At 42.6% G+C, this 21,736-nt stretch overlaps 1 protein-coding gene across 4 annotated transcripts in view; it reads right to left on the bottom strand.

The window, feature by feature from the left end:
- Positions 1-3,258: 3,258 nt before the first annotated feature.
- Bub1b (BUB1 mitotic checkpoint serine/threonine kinase B) overlaps positions 3,259-21,736 on the bottom strand; it is a 51,244-nt gene continuing 32,766 nt past the window's right edge. For 2 of the 4 annotated variants that reach the window (XM_015997903.3, XM_076570343.1), the window contains exons 15-24: positions 19,075-19,349; positions 18,117-18,250; positions 17,228-17,368; positions 15,604-15,704; positions 10,580-10,729; positions 9,083-9,225; positions 7,164-7,335; positions 5,931-6,037; positions 4,408-4,561; positions 3,259-3,699 (exon numbers count right to left, since the gene is read on the bottom strand). In XM_015997903.3, coding sequence (XP_015853389.1) covers positions 3,655-3,699; positions 4,408-4,561; positions 5,931-6,037; positions 7,164-7,335; positions 9,083-9,225; positions 10,580-10,729; positions 15,604-15,704; positions 17,228-17,368; positions 18,117-18,250; positions 19,075-19,349 — 1,422 coding nt within the window. In that variant the 3' untranslated portion in view covers positions 3,259-3,654. Of the gene's footprint in view, positions 3,700-4,398; positions 4,562-5,930; positions 6,038-7,163; positions 7,336-9,082; positions 9,226-10,579; positions 10,730-15,603; positions 15,705-17,227; positions 17,369-18,116; positions 18,251-19,074; positions 19,350-21,736 lie in introns of all 4 variants that reach the window. The other 2 variants (XM_042275946.2, XM_042275947.2) reach the window with 1 other exon arrangement.

Here is a 21,736-nt window from a genome sequence, read left to right as displayed (position 1 = left end):
GTCTCTGAGGGAGTTGAAGATTAGTTAGTTATGGTTGAAGATTAGTTAGTTATAGTTGAACATTAATTAGGATAGAAAGTACATTAGATACATCTTGGATTTACCAAAATAGGATAGATAATGGAATTATTTTCTCTGATTTGTCAAATACCTGTTTAGGTATTTATTACTTGTATATATTGTATATAGTTATTGTACTTTTGTATATAGTTTTTCTTTTGTTAGTCATAACCTTTTGCTTTTTTTCTTTTTATTAAAATAGAAAAGGGGAAATGTGGTGGTAATCTAATTGTATTGAAATATTATTTTGATTTGTACTGAAATATTAATTTGATTGTATGTTAATAAATAAAGTTGTCTGGGGGTCAGAGCTATTAGAGCCATAGCAAGAGTGTGGCGGTGGTGGCACACGCCTTTAATCCCATAGATATCTGTGTATTCAGGGTCAGAGCTATTAGAGCCATAGCAAGAGTGTGGCGGTGGCAGCACACGCCTTTAATCCCATAAGATCTCTGTGCGTTCAGGGATACAGCCAGCATTGGAGACATATGCCTTTAAGACCTAGGGGGCTGTACATTCAGACAGTGACGAGGCAGTCATGTGTTTGGGTTTACAACCAATGAGAAGGCAGAACAACATACTTTAAAAATACGAACCGACAGGAGGTAGGTCTCTTTTCGCGAAGCTGGGACAGCAGGAGGAAGGGTGAGATTTTAGCTCTGAGCTCTGACCTCTTGGCTTTCTCTTTTACATTGTTTCTGTGTTTCTTATTTAATAAGACGGTTGGTTACATCTACATGTATGTGTTGTGCATGAAGACAACTTGCAAGAGGTGGTTCATCCTTTCACCTTGGGGGCCCCAAGGATCTACCTCAAGTCATCAGGCTCAGTGGCCAGGCCTTGCACCTGCTGAACCACCTCTACGTACACACTCATGCACAAATGCACACGCCATTAGCACATGTGTGGAGGTCAGAGAACAACCTTCAGGGGCTGGTCCTGGTAGTCCACCATGTGGGTTCCGGCTGTTAAGCTTGGAGTAAGCACCTTCGCCCCACCTAAATATTTTATTTTTAAAAAGCCGAACTGTGCGTCGTTCACTCCCTTGTTTACAGACACAACAGAGTGTGATAGTGACAAATGGTGGTTTTAGAAGTGGGTATCTAACATAACAGATCACAAAGCATTTAGACGCAAATGAATTTTCAGCATACTACAAGTACAAGTTCAGCTACATTCTCTTTAACGATTTTAAAATGAAGAACCGAGGGCTGCTCAGAGGTTAGGAGCACACTTGCTGCTCTTGCAGAGAACCTGAGTTTCCAGCACCCATCCATGTAGTGGCTCACACCATCCATTAACTCCAGTTCCAGGGGATCCAAGACCCTCTTCTGACTTCCATGGGCACCAGGAATGTATGCAATGCACAGACATGCAGGCAAAACACTCAAACACATAAAATAAATAAATAAATCTTTAAAAAAGTATAAAAATGAGGACCTGGGTTTGATTCCTGGCACCCACATGGCAGTGAATGACTAGCAGGCAAAATGCCCATAAACATAAAAGAAACAAATCTTTAAGAATAAACAAACAAAAAAGATAAAACTTCCTAAATTTCTCAGGCATTTATTTCTGAGGCAGGATCCTGGCTGTCCCAGAACTGACTCTGTAGACCAGGCTGGCCTTGGACTCACAGAGGCCCACCTGTCTCTGCCTCCAGTGTTGGGATTAAAGGTCTGCGGCACCATGCCTGGCACCCTAACTTTTTTGTTTTGTTTTTTGAGAAAGGGTTTCTCTGTAGCTCTGGCTGTCCTAGAATTCACTCTGTAGACCAGGCTGGCCTTGAACTCAAAGATCCACCTGCCTCTGCCTCCGGAGTGCTGGATTAAAGGCGTGTGCTGCCGCCACCACCAGGCCAAACGAGTTTATTTTAATTGTTTTTGTTTTTATGTGAATTGGTGTTTTGCCATGGGTATGAACTGCCATGTGGGTGCTGGGAATTGAACTCAGGACCTCTGGAAGTCAGTGCTCTTAACCACTGAGCCATCTCTCCAGCCCCACCTTAACTGTTTTCAAAACACAAGCTGAAGTGACTGCTTGCCTCAGGTCCTGTCATCTCTAAGATGTCTGGGTGTCACTTGGGTCACTCCACTGGGGACCATGAGTCTTGAAGTGAGGAAGGCAGTGTGAGCACACCATAGCAATGTCTGGGTAATATACATTCTTAAGAGAAGCTTCTCAGCTAGAGAATATTTAAATTCAGAAAAGACTGCCAAAGTGGCTTCTAAGAATGAACCTGCTAATGAGTGGTTGCTTCCTTGATCTCACCAGTGTATTTTTCTTTAATGTATATAATCTACATGTTTAAAGTATACATATTAGACTTTATGAGTGTTGTGCCTGCATGTATATATATATATGCACACCACACGTGTGCCTGGTGCCCTCAGAGGTCAAAAGAGGGTGCTGGGTCCCCTGGAACTGGAGTAACAGATGGTTGTGGGCCACCATGTGGGCCCTGGGACCAAACCTAGGACCTCTGGAAGAGCAACAAGTGCTCTTAACCTCTGAGTCATGTCTCCAGCCCCTCCCTGACACAATTTCCATTCATGATGATATAGTTTCAATGTATTTCATTAGTGGACATTGAAGTTCTCACTTATATGTCTTAATAGGATGTTCATTTCCTGTCTCTTCTGTTTTTCTTCTGTTTTTCAAACTTTGGTAAAAGGTTTTATTTATTTAGATACTATTCTAGGTATTAGAGTTGAGAACTAAGGTAAATTCCTGTCTTAAAGAGTTTAAATTATAGTAGTGGGGTATGGAAAAGGAGTTGGTATATACAAGCACACACGAGGATCACTTCTGTGTGTGTGCACAAGATGGTGAAAGGTGCAATGAAAAATACCCAGGGCCCAAGAGCAGGAAGTAACAGTGAACCTGTGGGGTGCTACGCTGCATGAGGCGGTCAGAGAGGACGGCGGAGTCCAGAGATTTAGAAGGCGCCCGATGGAGGAAGTCAATAGTCACCCACAGAGCTGGAAACGAATTACTTGTACTTTTGGAAACAAAGGCCCATCCATATAGCAGCTTGGCTGCCTAGCCTGCTGAAGAATTCCTAGTGGAAGTTTATGTTAAAGGCTCTAAATTTCCTGAGTCAACGTAGGAAACTGAGGACTAAGGAGAGCAGAGGAGAGGGGTTGATTACAGAGAGACACAGTGTTATCATTTTATATCTTCAGTAACAGAAGCAAATTAACCATGTTTGAAGAGCTGTATTTTGGGTGAGAGAAAATATTTCTTAATTCTCATTCAGATCCAAATCATGTTTCACGGCTTTAGCTGTACAGATTGCTCAGTTTTGAACTGAGAGACTCACTGAGGACTTTCTGCTCTGTAGCACTCACTCTCCGAGCAGTGACAGTGACAACCGTGGGGAAATCAGGTACAGATGGAGGGACAGGAGATAATGCTGATGTTTTAATACGGAACAAACAACTAGAGGATCTTCATTACCCTCACTGAAAGAACAAGCCCTCAAGGCCAAGGACAGCTTGTGCTCCTCTCTGGGGCCGGTGTCTTCGGACTTCCTCTCTTCCCGATCAGCCCGCATTTCAGAGTCCTCTCTGTTCTGACTCCTGCTTCCTCGAGTCAAGCCAAACCGTCTTCTAGCCCCTCAGCAGTCCTCACTTCCTTCTGCACAAAATGACAGAGAGGTGAGCATTTCATTCCAAAAGGTTGGTAAAGGCTTTCAGCAACTACAGAAGAAAACTGCAAACACTCAGATGTAAGTAAACCATGTACGAAACACAACTTCAAAACTTAAGAAAAGTTGGTCTTATGCACATCATTTGACCTGCTTTCCATCCGGACACCTGCTAAAGGCCAGAGACACCTGAAGAAACGGCCAGCCAGCTGGCTTGCTATAACCCAATGGCAGCTGTTCTAAATCTAGGACACATAAGTTTCCATGGTAAAACAATTCCTCTCCAGAATTAAACCATTCATCTTAGTATGCAAATGTAGAGGAAACGCCAGAAGCACAACTTTAACAAAAACTATTTTATTATAAAATCTATGGTGAGTGCAGAGTCCACGTTATAAAATTACAAGAGACACAGAGGGAAAGCAGAAACAAAGGGTTCAAAAGCACCCATTTGTATGGAATCCATTTTGAATAAAACAGGTGAGGCAGTCAGGGCGCAGTGTTCTGCTAAGAACTGTGCCACTTAGGGTAAACTCTGGCAGAAAAGGACTGGTGGTGTGTCGAAGTGTGCCCAAATTAAATGACAGCATCTACAGGCCAGCTTCCCACAGTACAGCACAGCTTAGGCAGAGATCTGTGAGGGACGTGATGCCTGTCTTGTGAAGGAGCAAAGCTCCAGGACTAAATACCTTCCCCACCTTCCACAAGGCTTTGTCCAGGTGACTGTGGAATGTGGTGTCAAAAACCCCGTTCACTTCCGCTGCAAGTTCCCTCAGAACCAATACTGTGGGCTCATCGCTGGCATTCAGAATCCGCACAAAGAATTTATTCCATAATTCACCATTCTTTAGCCTAATAAAATATAAAAATCATATCTATCAAGATCAGGCATATGAAGATTAGAATTCTTTCTCAGTTGAACTTGGCAGTACATTCCTGTGCCAGAGTGATGTAGATAATACCTAGAAATCTAAGGCTGGAGATCATTCAAACACCCTTTTGAGAACACAGGAAAGAACTACAAAAATAAGTCTACCATGGCGGTGGGGAAGGCACATGACCGGAAAGCCATTCTCTCACCCCAGCCTGCAGACCCCTTCTGTAGTAACTTTATACATCATATATATATGATATATATATATATATATTACCATAGCAGTAACTTTCCTCACTCCCACCTCAGGGTCTGGCATCCTCACAGTTCTTAGAATCCTCAACTTGATAAAAGCAACGTCTGACTGACTCTCCTTGTCTTTTATCTGGAAACATCCACTGCTGCAGAGGGTAGGGGTGTTAGAAAAGGAAACTCACCCCATTCATTTCTGCTTATGTTAGCTACACCCAGCTGGTCCATAGCTAACTGGAGATGCCTATTAATCCTCCACAGCTCAACGTATGTGTCAAGCTATTTCATTTATTTATTTATTTTTATTGTTGTTTGAGACAAGGTCTCATTGTGTAGTCCTGGCTGGCCTTGAACCTCTTCCTCCTAAGTGCTGGGATTAAAGGCATGAGCCACCATCTCAGGCTCAAACCCAAGAGACAAATGTGACTGGCCAAGTTCAAAATCAAATGAAGAAGAAAATACAACTTAATGTTCTGGAGAGGAAAGGGGCATTAAATCTTCAACACTGATTTAAAGTGAAGACAAACTGAAGGACGGGCACAAGTCATTCCTTGGTGAGCTCCTGCTGGGAAGCCATCGGCAGAGAGAACTTGAAGCAGTGTATGCTGTCTACCAGGTGCACAAGCAGGCCTGAGGAGTCCTGGCTTCTGAGAGACCCTTCATTTCTGCACCAGGAGACTTCTCTATGCCTTGGTTCTACCTACTCCTTAATTAAATAATAGTCTGAAATCAGTAGATAATTTGGAAATTTAACTCTCTTCAAAAGACAATTAACTTTTGATAAACCCAGCAGTTAAAAAGACTAATACCAATCAGTTAGAAAATTATTCTTCTAAATGTTTCTAATATTTCTAAACCAAGAACCTTCCATACTTCTATATGATATAGCAAGGTTCAGAATGCCCTCAAGTTGGAAGAGTCTATGTCTTGGTTTCAGCTGGCAATTCCTTCCCCCTGTACTAGGTGCTCAGCAGACACTCTAGCAAACGCAGGGAAAAATCACTTGGGTTAGGGAACTAAGGTTACCTCCACAGCAGAAACTGCTGGAGAGGGGAGCTACGGGAATGGGCGGAGTCTGCAGGACCCAGTACTTACTCAGAAGTAGTCTGGCTGAGTCTCCAGAGAAGCCCATCCCAGAAGACATGCAGGTGTTCCTTGAACAACAGTAAGTGTGCTAGGTCTGCTATGCCCAACAGATCTACCTGAAATCACAAAACGCATCATGAGCTAAAGCTGTCTCTGCTTCTCTTATGAACTTATTCATATAAGAGTTGAAAAGCACAAAAGAGCCTAACTCTGTATTTTATGACATTTTAGTAGATGTTCTTATCTTTACAGGATGGGGGAAGCCTCTCAAAGAAATGATCAGATATAACCCAAGGAACTTATTAGTATTATTATTTTTTATTTATTTATTTTTTTTTGCAAGACACAGTTTCTCTGTGTGGCCTTGGCTGTCCTGAAACTCACTCTGCAGACCAGGATGGCCTTGAACTCACAGAGATCCTCCTGCCTCTGCCTGCCAAGTACTGGGATTAAAGGCATATGTCACTGGATTACCAAATCACATCAGCATACCTACTCCATTCTACATAAAAAATAAGTTTATTAAGGTACACCACATTTCCTCTCTTTTTGTCTAAAATTAAAGAAAGCTTATAACTAATACAAGAAAAACTATCCAATAAGTATATACAATATATACAGCCAAAAATTACATTAATGATGTCTAGTCCATTAACATTTGACAGATTCAGATAAAAACTCCATTATATATATTAACAATGTCCAGTCCAGTAACATCTGATAAACTCCAGCTGGGATCCAATGTGGCCCACATGACCACTTGAGGTACATGCTACATATCCAATCAGCAAATACCTTATGTCTAGAGCTAAGTCAGAAGCTATGTTTGCATCTAATACAATCATATAAGACACTTCACATTTGTTCTAGTGTTCTTTTCATATAAATCATTGCATTTAATCTTCACAAGTCTGATGTATAAAGAACAGAGGTTTATTATCTTTACTGTAGAGTGAAAAGCAAAGAGAATTACTCATAAGAGATGACAAAGATGGTGAGCAACAGAAATGGCCCGAGCACTCAAGTTCCTGAGTTATATATTTGCACGTGTGTTTATATTCTTGAGTGCTGGGACAGAAAGACTGTTCTCTCTGAGTTGCATGGTGACACAGTATTTGGAAATGAGGCCACCTTTTCTAGGCAAGTCAATGGCAATGGCAGTCACAGCTTTCACAGCTCATCTAGACAAGGAAGAGGCCAAGAAATACTCTTCGTGTTTGCTCAGGCTTCTCTTCCACTTACCTGGTAGGGTGAAGAACAGTTCTCCAGGATCTTTTGTCCTTCCAGGGTCTGTACAGTCCGAAAGCCACTGAAGGAAAAAGCATCTAGCTGCACCCTCAGGTCAACACTGTAGGAGAAGTCCACGATCTTCACAGCATGATCCTTCTTATTGCAATCATAGGGGTCATGGATTCTGAGGCCAGATTCAAGAGGAGATATAAAACAGGCTGTGAAGCAGCTGCAGAGCTGGTCTGCCTCCCCCCCCCCCCTTTTAGGACTGCAGGTGTGTCTTAGCCTTGCCAACAGTACCCTCCAGTGGTTAGATATGAAAATGCACACGTTGGCAATGCCAGCCCAAAGGGTTAAGTTTGGTTTGGCTTGGCTACATAGAACCTATCTAATGTAAACCACAGTGCATGGCCACCACAGGACATTCTCAAGTTTTTATGCTATGTAGTAAGTAATGGAATTAGAAGCTGGCTCTGTCCCATGCAGGTGATATTGCCCTTGTTACTGGAATAGGTGGGCTCTCCAAGTAGCAAAGGCTCTTCCTCTAAAGTGTAATGGAAAACAATTTAGAAGGTTCTTTCCTAGTGAGCTGCTGTCTGTATTGCAAAATTTCCTGTTTCAATTACACCAACACTATATTTCCCCTTACTTTTTTTGGTAACCTCATCTCCTACTTCCTAAGAAAATACTTCGAGCACAAACTTCCTATCAAGTAAGTATATTTCATAGACTAGTGGTTTGCTATGAGTATCCAGGAACAATTTGCCTGAGAGAAGACAACAATGATTCTTTTCACTTGTTTCCTTGTGTCTTTTCTCTCCTGCAGTTCCTCCCTGGTACAAATGCAAGTCTTAAATCCAGGCTTTCCCCGACCTGAATCACATGCCTCTGCAGCGTCAGAAGTTTAGAATTTACAGCAGCTCCCATTTTCCCTTGGCACAGATCCAACTTAATTGTTTTCTGAAGTTATGATCACTTAAAACATTTTTCCTAAGCTTGAGAGGTTGTTTCTAGATTAATGAAGAGCATGACCACTCTCTAGCTCTTTCTCTACTCAGCCACTCACATGGCCAAGGGCAAAATCTCTCTTCCTTCCCACATCCCTGGGAATCAAACCCAGCTTAGCAATCTCTTTACGGCTCAGCAAGACTCCCACCCTTGGACCTCATCTTTCTCACAAGGTATGTAAGCAATAAACCGACTGACTTCTAAAGTCTCTTTCTCGGGGACTGGATATGGCTTATTGGTTAAAAGCACTTGTTGCTCTTGCAGAGAACCATGGCTCAATTTCTAGAATCTACATGGTGGTACACAACCATTCATAACTTCAGTTCCAGGGATCCTATGCCCTCTCCTGACCCCCAACAGCATCAAGCATGCATGTGGTGCACATCCACACAATCAAACACTCATATATAAAAAAATAAAATAAAATATATAGTGGGGGTGGTGGCACAGGCCTTTAATCCTAGCACTTGGTATGCAGAGGGAGGCGCATCCCTGTGAGTTTGAGGCCAGCCTGGTCTACAGAGTGAGTTCCAGGACAGCCAGGACTACACAGAGAAACCTTGTCTGGAAAAACAAAAAACAAACAAACAAAAAAATATATACACATATATGTATAAAATAAAAAACAAAAGGCTCTTTCTTGCTTTTAATATCTTATGACTCTATAAAATATTTCCTGTTGAAGCCCAGGGCCTTATGCATGCATCCTACCACCTACATGTTCACAGACAGAGGGTCCGTTCCCAGCACCCACATGGAGGCTTACAAACATCTGTAACTCCAGTGGACACCAGGCATGCAAGTGGTGCACAGACAGACCAGCAGAGAAAACACGTACACACATTTTTTTAGGCATTAATATGACAATTATCCATGTTTTCAAAAAAAAATGTAGCCAATGTAGGGAAATAAGAAGGACCCACCTGTTTCTTAGGATCAGACTCCTTGGACTCAGGTCTCCATGAACTATTTCAGCTTTGTGGAGTTTCTCCACTATTGTCAAGAGGTTATAAATAATCAAGACGGTTACTTCATGAGACACAGACTCACTGTGCTGGAGAAGATCCTGGAAACAAAGACAGAACTGTTTCTCCAGCTGGGGCATCGGGAGCACCGTCCCCCGCCGACCGCTGCGTTTCCTTCCGCTCCCCACTAGAGTGCAGCCTGGACCCTGGTCCCACTTTAATTGGGGTCTCCTGAGGACTGGAAGGGTTTAAGGAGACTGGACGAAGAGCACGAAGAAAAGGGAAAGGTGCTTGCTGCCATGCCAGAAGACCCTCTGACCCCTGGAATCTACACCATGGACAGAGAGGACCGACTCCTGGACTCGTTCTCTGACCACAAGCATGTGCGTGCTCACCTACACGTGAACACACTAACACATAAAGTAAAGCAATGAAAATGATTTTTATTTTGGTAGCAAAATCTCAAGAACACAGGAAAGAGTAAAATGACATATTGTGTCTGTATTTTAAAAAGGATGCAGGGGAGACAAAACAGTCAAGACAAAAATTTTATTTTGCTTAAAATGAGTTGATAATTATTCTAGTTAGGTGACTCATTCATCCCCCCCGCCCCCCCAAGGATAAATGTTAAAAAATACCAAATAGGTACTCCACTGGAAAAGGAGACTGGGGAGGTAGCTCAGTGGTAGAGTGATTGACTAGGATGTATGGACCCTGGTCAATCCCCAGCACCAAACACCAACCAGAACCCCTTAAAAGAAAAACAAAAAAAGCTAGGCGTAGTGGCACACACCTTTAATCCCAGCACTTGGGAGGCAGAGGCAGGTGGATCTCTGTGAGTTCGAGGCCAGCCTGGTCTACAGAGTGAGTTCTGGGACAGCCAAGGCTATTTTACAGAGAAAACCTGTCTTGAAAAACCAAAAACCAAACCAAACCAAAACAACGACAACCCCCCCCCCCCCCAAGCCAACAAAGTCCCACCTGAGAAAAGAGTCACCAATACTTGTAAAGGCCAGCCAGGTCTAAGCATTTACCACCAAGTCTGCTGACTTATGTCTGATCTCTGGAGCCCATGGAGAGAACTGACTTGTAATTATCCTCAAACTTCCACATGGATATCATGGCACACACACCATAAAAGTTAAAAAAATAAAAGTGAAAAACTGGTCTATTTCTAGATGATTGAAAGGAATTTTGTATTAAATATCTTAACAATTGAACTACATTTACTTATTTGTGTGTGTGTATGCACATGCCATGATATGTGAGTGGAAACCAGAGAATAATTGACAGGGTTGAATTCTCTCATCATCACAATTTGGGTCTCGGGGATCACACTCAGGTCACTGGACTTGGCAGCAAGGGCCCCGGCTGCTGAGCCACCTCGCCAGCCCTGTATTAAATGTCTTTCACCCATTTCATTCTGAGTGCTATGTTTTGAGTATTCTCACAAACCTGAAGGGTGCAACACTTGACATATTGGTAGGAAACGATATGGCCGTCTTGGTACTGATAGTAGCTGCACAGCTGATCAGAGTCCTCGTTTAGACGTTCCTTTAACTTGAGGTTGACATAAAAATCCCATGGGATAGGTTGAAAAGATGCCTGTAAGACAGAACACTTAACATGTGAAGGCAATCAGAATATGTGGTGATGGCTGACAGCCTGAACACACAATTGGGGACAGGGTCTCACTGTGGCCTAGAACTCTCACATAGACCAGGTGAGCCTTGAACTCATAGAGATCCACCTGCCTCTGCCTGCTATGATAAAAAGAACAAAATCATATTATTTGTAAGAAAGTAGATAGACATTGAGACTATGGAGACTATGTTAAGTAAATAAGCCAGACTCAGGAAGACAAATACCCTGTGTTTGCTATTTAACTATGTATGCATGAAAGCAGGAGGGGGCTGTGAGGGGACAGCAGTGGGGAGAGGGAGACAGAAGGAGAGCAAGGATGAGCCAAGTACAATATTTACACACACACACACACACACACACACACACACACACACACACACACACACACACACACACACGAAACCCATTATTTTGTATGCTAACTAAAACCAACCAACCAACCCAATACTAACAATAAAAACTGCAGAACTTAGGAGGAAGAGGCAGAGGACTAACATAAATTTAGTCTAGCCTGGTCTACATACTGAGTTCCAGATCAGCTCGGGCTTCAGAGTGAGACCCTGTCTAAAACAAACAAACAAACAAACAAACAAACAAACAAAAGCAACAAAACCTCTGCATTTCTCCCAGCCTGTCTTAGCGCCTGTTCTATTGCTGAGAAGAGACGCCACGACCGAGGCAACTTTGAAAAAGAAAACATTTAATTGGGGGTGGCATACAGTTCCAGAGGCGTAGTCTATTAAAATCAAGGCAGGCAGACATGCTGCTGGAGAAGCAGCCGAGAGTTCTACATCCTGATGCTTGGGTAGGGAGGATGGAAGGAGAGACTGACTCTGGGTCTGGCATGGGTTTTGAAAGCTAAAGGTCCACCCCCAGTGATCTATTGCCTCCAACAAGGCCACACCCACCAATCCTCCTAACCCAATCAGAGTTACATTCCCTGGTGAGTAAGTATTTAAATATGTAAACCTATGGGGGCCATCCTTACTCAAATCACTACACAGACCTTCTGATACTCCAGCAAATATAAAGTAAAACACAAATTTTAAACAGCATAATCTTGGGGCTGGAGAGATGGCTAAGCAGTTAAGAGCACTGGCTGCTATTCCAGAGGACCTGAGTTCAATTCCTAGCAACCACATGGTGGCTCACAAACATCTATAGGGGATCTGATGCCTCTTTCGGCATAAAGGCGTACATGCAGATAGAGCACTCATATTCATAAAATAAATAAATCTTTTTTAAAAAAAAAGCATAATCTGGCCAGGCACTCTACACTGAGAGTTCCAGGCCAGCCGGGACCACATAGTAAGACCGTGTCTAAAACACCAAAACAAACCAACAAAAACCAAAGCATAGCTTATAAGAAAGGCACAGGAGCAGTACCGTTCTGAAAGACGGACAGAGAACTGAGTTAACACACTCAGGAGACTGACAGGAAGGCTGCTCTCTCTAGCAGCCAAGGACACTGCAGAGCAGCCTCGGTACACAGACCCCACTGCAGGAAACCTGCAGCAGCAGGCGGGGGTGGGGTGGGGGGGGGGATGCAGCCACAGGAGTACCTGGACCACACTTAGGAGGAACTTAGTCCCCAGAGTCTTCTCCCTGGTCCTACAGCCAGGCTCAGCAACCACGTCCCCCTCTCCAGAAGATCATTTCCAGGGGTACAGAGCAAAAGGCCTGGACTGGAAGGAGCCAGGCACCGTGGCTGGGGTGGAGGCTAGGAGGAAGCTCGGACATCAGAGGTCCATGTCCTTCTCTTCTACACCTACTTCTCACTCCAGGGGTCAGGCTCAGGTTCCCTGGGCAGGAAACAAGAAGCCTTCTTGCAGAGAGCTAATCAGCTGAAGAGAAGAGGTGTAACGGTTGGTGAGTTTCCAATCAAATGCCCAAACTAAATCATCCACAGTGATGCCTACGCTCTCAAAGTCTCTACATACACACTAGCTTTTAGTGTCCCACACCTACCCCTGAAGAGAGCAGAACACTCCAAGTTGCTAATATGAAAAACAACTTTAAATAGATAAAAAGAAAACAGATTGGAGGGGAGAGAAAAAAAAACTGTTTTTCCTCCCTCCTTGACAAAACAGTGTGTGTGTGTGTGTGTGTGTGTGTGTGTGTATCGTGGCATGGGTGTAAAAGGGACAGGACAACCTTCAGGAGTTGGCAGTGTTCCTCCATGCCAGTTTCAGAGCTAGAACTCAGGCTGCTAGGCTTGGTGGCAAGCACCTTTATCCACGGGGCCATCTTGCTGACCCAAGAAAAACAATTTATTTGAGGCCAGCCTGGTCTACAGAGTAAGTTCCAGGACAGCCAAGGCTATACATAGAAAACCTGTCTCAAAACAAAAACAACAAGCAAAAACTATAAAAGAAAAACAATTTAAAACTTCATTGATATCTCAGTGAAATAAAGAATATTCCCCTGCCGGGCAGTGGTGGCACACACCTTTAATCCCAGCAATTGAGAGGCAGAGGCAGGCAGATCTTTGTGAGTTCGAGGCCAGCCTGGGTTACAGTGTGAGTTCCAGGAAAGGCACAAAGCTAAACAGAGAAACCCTGTCTCAAAAAAAAAAAAAAAAAAAAAAAGAATATCCCCCCCCCTTTGAAAGAAATGTAAAACCTATAAAGAGACTGAAATTATGGTTGATAAAAAAGTCTTCTGAATCTACAGGTTGTATGTAGCAGGAGTCAACCAACCACGGAGGGAAAATACTTGAGGTGTGTGGGCGACAACACACAATAAATAGCACAGTATGTATAACATGTTAGGTAATAGAAAAACCCAGTGACGCTTTAAAGCACATTGGAGTGCATGTATAGGCTATTCGCAAGTCCTGTGTCAGTCCACGTAAAGGACTTGACTGTCCTCAGGGTGGGCTCTCCAACGGGAGGGAGGTGTCTTAGAACCCATCCCCTGCAGCTACTGAGAGAGGACTGGCACTGCAGAATGTAAGACAAGGAAGAGGCCAGAGGAATGGAAACACTTACATGTAATCTGTCTGCCTGTGTGCGGTGGGCACCCAAGTGCTGGTGCCCTCCCAAGAGGGCCGCAGAGCCCTGGAGGTGGTCACAGATGCTTGGGGGCTGCCCAGAACAGGTGCTGGGTTCTCTCTAACAGCAGTAAGGGCTCTGAACCATCTCTCCAGCCCCATAAATGAGAGATGGCGTGGGGATGGGGTAAGGGAGTGGGGGGGGTGGGGGGGTGGCAGGGAACGTAGAGGAAATAAGGGTTGGTAAGATGGCTCAGCGGGTAAAGGTGTTTTTTTCATCAAGCTCAGAACCATATGATGAGTGAGAACTGAAGCCCACAACTTGTCCTTGGATCTACACACACCCCAGAAATAAATTAAAAATTGAGAAAGCAGAAAATTTAAAGAAACGATTTTTTTTTTTTTTTCAAAGAAAATGTCAAGACTGAAAGAGTCTCCAGATTGAAATGTCTACCGACGCTCTGCCCAGCACACAGGCGATAATACTTATATCAAAGTGCTTGACTGCTTCCTTCCCCTGACAGGCGAGACTACAGACTCTGGAGATATGGAGAGATTTCACAGTTACTGGAATTAAAAAGACCCAAAGCTGCAGGATCTCCAGGACACAGACAACAACAGGAAACCCAAGAGGAGCTCCAGTGAGGGCCCAGCAGAAGTCAGCAGTCTCGACCAGAACCAATGACTCCTTGCAATGAACACTGACAAGTCAAGACTAGGGACTAAAGAGTATGTATACTTTGTGACACTACAGCTTCCATGCCAAGACTTTGGTTTTCCTTTTAAATTTTTATTTTGGGGGGAGGTTGCAAAGGCAGAGGGTGGATATCAAGGGATGGGGGAATGAAAGGGACTGGGATACATGATGTGAAATCCACAGAGAATCAGTAAAAAGTTAAAAAAAAAAAAAGAAAGAAAGAAACGAAAGACAGCTGGGTGTGGTGGCGCATGCCTGCAATCCAAGCATCTAGGAGGCAGAGACGGGGATTGTTGGTTTGAGGGCTACATATCGAGACATTATTTTAAAGCCCCAAGACGACTCCCACTGAGTAAAACTTTTGTTCACACAAAAGGTCTACCACACTTCTGGAACTTGAAAGCCTGGAATGGCTGACCCTGCCTTCATCCCCTTTGTGCTGATTCTTTTGAAACTAGCCAAAGGCTAAAGACTGTGAGGCTGGAACCCAGCCAAGAGGGAAAAGACAAAATCACCACATGAGTTAGAATAAAAATCCAGTCAATGTCCATGCCCAGGTGTGCTTGGTTTGGGTTCTAGTACACCTTTTTTGCAAACAAAATTGCTTTGCTGATCTTTAAAAAAATGAAAAAAAAAATTAGGATGGCAAAAGACTTCAAAGTAAGGTTAGAGGTATGTGGCTCAGGGGTGGTGTTTGCCTATACAACGTCTGTATTCAGTTTCTAAAGCTGCAGAAAAAAAAAAAAAAACACCAAAAACCAATCAAACAACAACAGAAAATAAACAAGCAAAACTAAGCAAGTTTACAAAGGAAGGTTTTAAATACTAAGAAAAAAAGTAACAAAGAATTCTATATCCAATCAAACTACCAACCTATGTGTGTCAAGACTGGAATACAGCTGTCCAGGAGGAGCAGTCCACACACTCCAGGACAGAATACTTAGAATGCCTGGGCACAACAGAGCCTTTACACAATCGTCCCTCACTTCTCATCTCTGATCTTGATGTAGAATGGTGACTGATTTTTTTGATGGCTCACAGATTTCCCAGTAAGAAGCCAGGAGACAGGTGTGACAGTCCCATGGGGACACAACTATCTTCTTTGCTTATTTACAAGGTAATGACATGACAAAGAAGCAGTCTCACCTTTATCATGGTTAACTCTGCAGAGTTTCTAGATTTCGCCCAGAATAACTTGTACTCTTCACATACTAGGTATTCCTGTTTAATGCAGTAGTCTTCGTCACCTGTTGAGAAGGTTTGATTCCATTTTAAAAAGTCACTGTGATCCTGAGTGAGGTAACCCAGACCCAGAAGGACAAACATGGTATGTACTCACCACAAGTGGATTCTAGATATAAAGCAAAGAACAATCAGACTGCAACCCATAGAACCAGGGAGGCTATATAGCAGGGGGGACCCTAGGATGACTGTGGCTTATAATAAGTTTTGGTTTTACTCAATTACTGGGCAAGCTTCAGTGAAACATTTCACTATTAGGATAAGAATTTGTACCGTATCAAGCTGATGAAAGAAAATGCTGGCTGTACTTTCAGGAGGGGAGGCTAAAATCTTTCTAGATTATGGATTAGCCTATAGAAAAATGTCTGCCGTAAATCAAACAGTGAAGGGGAAGATGAATAGGAATCTCACTTACACAAATTAAGTAAAACATAGCTCTCTGAACAAATGAAGATAGATTTCTTCCGTATCCCAGAATCTAATCAATATTTATATGTATAATTCAGCTATCATTTGGCTTAAAAGGGCTTATTGGGAAATGTTATCATTTATACTATTTTCTACAGAGAAAATATTTTACTGTTTAAAATAACCCTGGACTTTTAAATTATAACCTGTTTTTATGTTCAGGCTATCTGAATATTATTTCTCCTGCAGTTGTACATAAAATGTTTTTACATTCAAAAAGAGGGACAAATACTATAGAATTGTATTACACAAAATATACAGAATATACAAATTCATAGAGACAGAAAGATTAGATGTTATCTCAAGATGGAGAAGAAATGAATATAGAGCAATGGTATTCTAAGTACAAAATCTCTGTTTTGTGTGATGGAAAAACCCCACCAATGGACAGTAGTATCAGGACATAATATCATGAATGTAATAAATCAACACAATTAATGAATATCATAAATATATTTATTGAATGAATACTGTAAAGATAATCAATGAATACCACAAATGTCATTAATATCATGAGTGTAATTTTAAAAAAATTTAAAAAATTTAAAAACAATATAAAAAAAAGTCACTGTGAACATATGTAGGTCCTTACACTTGACCTCCTAGCTAAGGGTGAGAGGTACTAGTGTATTTGCTAGTAAGTAGCATCTAGAATACTTTTCAAAATCATTTGTTTAAAAATTGAAAAGGAGCTGAACAGACAGCTCAGTAGTTAAGAGCACTAGTTCTTACATAGGACCTGGGTTTGTTGTTCCCCAGCACCCACACGGTAGCTCACAATCATATGTAGAACCCCAATTCTAGGGAATCTAACAGGCATCACATACATGCAGGCAAAACACTCATAAAGTGAATAAATAAATCTTAAGATATTAAAAAAGAAAAGGAAGCAAATAAAAGTGCTATTGTTACTATGGCATGAAAATGATCAATGTGTTAACCTCTAAAATGCTATTTGTTACAACCTAGGAATAGTCACAGTGTTCAAGGGTTCACAGTGTTCAGATCACTTATTTATATGCTGTCAGATGCAAAAGGACAGGCATTCAACAATACTTACCTAACTCAATCTCCTCCCCTATCTCCAGGGTCGGCATTGGTCTATCTTCCAGAGAAAACTCTGCAGAATCACTTGACTCTGGTAGGGACTTCAGTAGTTGTAGCCGATATTGTGAGCACCAGGGTGACTGAATAGCATTTTCTGTGGAGAAAAGTTGAAATAAGCATCACATATAAACTGTTTAGGGACGGATGGGTGTTGGCGCATGCCTTTAATCCCAGCACTTGGGAGACAGAGGCAGGTGGATCTCTGTGAGTTTGGGGCCAGCCTGGTCTACAGCAGTGGTTCTCCACCAGAAGGAGTCCAATATCAGATATTTACATTATGATTCATAACAATAGCCAAGTTATAGTTATGAAGTAACAACAAAATAATTTTATGGTTGCGGGTCACCACAACATGAGGACCTGTATTGAAGGGTCTCAGCATTAGGAAGGTTGACAAGCACTGGACTACAGAGCAAGTTCCAGCATAGCCAAGGCTACACAGAGAAACTGTCCCAAGCCCCCAAAACAAACAAATAAAAACTGGGTGGTGGTGGTGCCCTTAATCCAGCACTTGGGAGGTAGAGGCAGGGGGATCTGAGTTTGCAGCCAGCCTGGTCTCCAGTGAGTTCCAGGGCGACACAGAGAAACCCTGTCTCAGAAAAACAAACAAACCAAAGACTGGGGGTGGGGGGAAGATTCCAACAAGATTACAAAATCAGCACTGCTAATCTGACCACATTCATCTGCCTTGCACACTTATGAATCATGTTGAGTTACTGTGGGTTTATTTGGGAACTAACACAATTTGTGGCAACTTCACTAGTTAACAGGTCAGTGTGCTGAGGGGTATAAATGTTCACTGGGCAGATTCAGAAGCTTGCCCATAGACTGGATGGATCTACCTGTGGTGTCATTAGTCAGCTCCAGCTTCTCGGGAAGCTGAAGGCCTTTGATGGAGGAGGTACTCGTAACTGAAGCGGAGGATCCAGAGAAGCCGGAGGAGTGTGTGGCTTCCCGACTGTCTTCAATAATCGGGCTGCAAGAGACAAAAGGGAGCTGTCCTCAGGGAGAGTACACACCAACTCTCGTTAGAACTTTGGAATTTCTTCACGGAGATTCATTTCCTTTTCTGAGGGTTTTGCCTGCGTGTGTGGAAGTGTACCAATGGGAGGGCAGAGCCTGCAGAGGCAGAAGAGGATGTCAGACCCCCAGAACTGGAGTTAGAGGGCTGGGAGGCTGGGAGCTGGGAACTGAACCCGGGACCTCTGCAAGAGCAGCAAGTGCTTATAACCACTAAGCCATCGTTTTAGCCCCCAACTTTATACATTTTTAATTTATAAATTTTACATTGAACTCATTTTGTAATAAAATTTCTTTTAAAATATTTGTAGTTGCTATGATTTTTATTAGTCTCATTTTTAAAGCACATCATTTTCCCAAATCAGAAATAGATGAAAAAATGTTTACTTGTTTAGTGTATGTAGATAAGTGTTCTGCTCACGTTTGTGCACAATGTGAATGCCTGGTACCTACAGAGGTCAGAAGATAATGGATACTCTAAAACTGGAGTTATGAGAGTTGTGAGTGCCCATGGGGGTGTTGGGCATCAAACCCAGGTCCTCTACAAGAACAAGTGCTCTTAACTGCTGAACCATCTCCTTCTGGACCTTGGAGGCTCATCACATCAAAATTTTAATCCTCAAATCCAAACTGATCGGTCAACTTCGATGACATTATACCTGAGACAGACAGACAGACAGACAGACTTCCTTTTTAAGCATCTGGAAGACAGTAAGAGCCTGGGGCCTGCTCGCTACAACAGGTAAGCACACAGACCAAGAGAGTAAACCCTCCAATCACCTCAGCTTCTTGACGCTGAGGGTCTGGTTATAGAGAGTGGTCCGTGCGGTGAGACAGCCCTCGGTGGTCTTGCCATCAAGATCCTCTTCCTGCAACAGTCTCTCAGGACCGGAAGGGACCCCCTTCAAGGACAGTATCTCAGGGAAAGGAGTAGACGCAAAACGAGCTGCTCTAACAAAGTCACAAGTGTCCTCGGGGTTGGGACAGATGGTCGCGTTACTGAAACCTGTGATGATGGCGTCTTCACTCAAAGGTTCAATTCCTGTAAGTTCATCCTAAAATTAAAAACAAAACGAAAAACTGTTCAGCAAACACGTGAATGGCATATATAAACATATACATATATATAAACACACACACACACACTTAGACATCAGATCATTGACATGAGATTTAGAAATAACATACCAGGATGTCTAGTTAAAGACAATTTAAAAAGCATAGTACAGCATTGAGGAGAATGATTTTGTACTTCATCAAAAACTATACTGTGAGGGCTCTGCACACAGGGAAAAACTGCTTCACGGCCTCTCCCAGACAACCTTACCTGAAAACTGAAGCACTGATACTGTTCTTCTCACTTAGAAAGTATTCTGGGGGCTAGAGGGATGGCTCCGGGAGTACTGGATGCCTTTCCAGAGGACCCGGGTTCAGTTCCCAGCACCTATGCAGGGCCATTCGGCTACAAGGGGTTTGGTACTCTCTTCTGGCTTCCACAGGTACCCCACCACAAACACACACACACACACACACACACACACACACACACACACACACACACACACACGCCTGCACACGGCATTCACTTACATAACCATACACATACACAAAGATAAAAATACTCTTAAAAACTTCTTTAAATGTCGGATGTGATGGCACACACTTTTAACCCCAGCACTCAGGAGGCAGAGGCAGGCAGCTCTCTGAGTTCAAGGCCAACCTGGTCTACAAAGTGAGTTCCAGGACAGCCAGAGCTACATAGTGAGACCTTGTTTTGAAAAATCAAATTAAAAAAAAAAAAAATTCTTTAGAAAGCAGGGTGGTCAGAATACAGGTTGTAGTTTTTAGTTAATTAATTTGAGCTGTGTGCGAGTGTGTGTGAGCCACAGCACGCATGTGGAAGTCAGATGATTTGTATCAATCTTTTTCTCCTTCCACCATATGGGTCCTGGGGACTGAGGTTTCAGAATTGGCAGCAAAGGCCACCAAGCCATCTTGCTGGCCCCACAATGTCTATTTATTAGAAATTAGCCAAGAGGCTAGGGCTTAACTCAGTGAACAGAGTCATTTAAATATTCACGGGCCCTAAACCCCAAAACCAGGAGGAGAAAGTAAGAAAACTCAATCAAGCCTTCCAGGTTATTCCCTCTTTCTCACTACTCAAAACTATTTAAAAATAGACACAAACTTTTATGAACACTGAAATATTTCTATGATAAATATTTCTAAAATTATTAAGTAGTTAAAAGGTTAAAAACTAAGGGTTTTTTTTTTTTTGGTGGGGGGTTCAAGACAGGGTTTCTCTGTGTAGTTTTAGAGCCTGTCTTGGTTCTCACTCTGTAGATCAGGCTGGTCTAGAACTCACAAAGATCTGCCTGCCTCTGCCTCCCGAGTGCTGGGATTAAAGGCGTGCACCGCCCAGCTCTTCTTTTTTCTTTCTTTCTCTCTCTTTTTTTTAAATGTATTGATTAGCTGCCCTGAAAGAGTAAACCACCTTATATATTTACCTACAATATAGGAAATGCCCACTTGATTCAACCCTTGTAGATGCTAGATTTATAATAAAACATTTAAACTGGGTAGCCAGCCTGATCTACAGAAGCAGTTCCAGGACATCCAGGGCTTCACAGAGAAACCCTGTCAGAAAAACAAAACAAAATTTAAAGTAAAATAAACTACTATTTATGGATCTATCTATTAGTTTAGACATTTTAAATATGACTGAAGGGACACTAAAAATTAAAGTGGGTACTTCTTAACAAAAGCCAAGCAAGAAGTTACAAAGAGAAAGGGGAAGAAAGGGAGAGAGGGAGGGAGTTAGGGAGGGAGAGACATGAAGGAGGATAGCCCCTTTAATACCTAGGTTATCACCGAGTAGCTGACTTGGAATCAAGGCCCAGCCTCCCCTCCCCAGTCCACCAGGTCCTGGGCGGTGTGCTTCAGAACCAAGTCTATCTTAGTGGCTCTTTTCAGTCAGCGTGCTTTCATAGCGACTGGGGAACTAACTATCAGAACTACAGAGGAACTTTCTCTGTAGTTTAAAAACATTTAAAACAAAGGGAAAAATAATGCTTAGAGTCCTTCTCCAGAAATTTATATCGCATAAACTTGGAATGGGGCCTGAGTATCTTACTTCAGTTATAAAAGTCACCCATGGCACTTCTGGGTCATTGGAAATTTCTATATTTTGGATATAAAATTAATATTTTATATTAAATATTAATAGTTTAGATATAAAATTGGATACAGCATTAATATGCACATGTAAAATCTATCTAGGTATGTAATCTGTGTACTTAACTAGATATAAAATATATCTCAAGAAAGTAAATAAGAAGAAAAGAGTATTTTAAAAAATGTCGGGCTGGAGAGATGGCTCAGAGGTTAAGAGCACTGACTGTTCTTCCAGACGTCCTGAGTTCAATTCCCAGCAACCACATGG

The sequence above is a fragment of the Peromyscus maniculatus genome, chromosome 4, assembly GCF_049852395.1.
Source record: "Peromyscus maniculatus bairdii isolate BWxNUB_F1_BW_parent chromosome 4, HU_Pman_BW_mat_3.1, whole genome shotgun sequence".
In the NCBI taxonomy this organism is placed as follows: domain Eukaryota; kingdom Metazoa; phylum Chordata; class Mammalia; order Rodentia; family Cricetidae; genus Peromyscus; species Peromyscus maniculatus.
The sequence above is the reverse complement of the archived record's forward strand: the minus strand, read 5'-3'. Positions and strand labels throughout refer to the sequence as shown.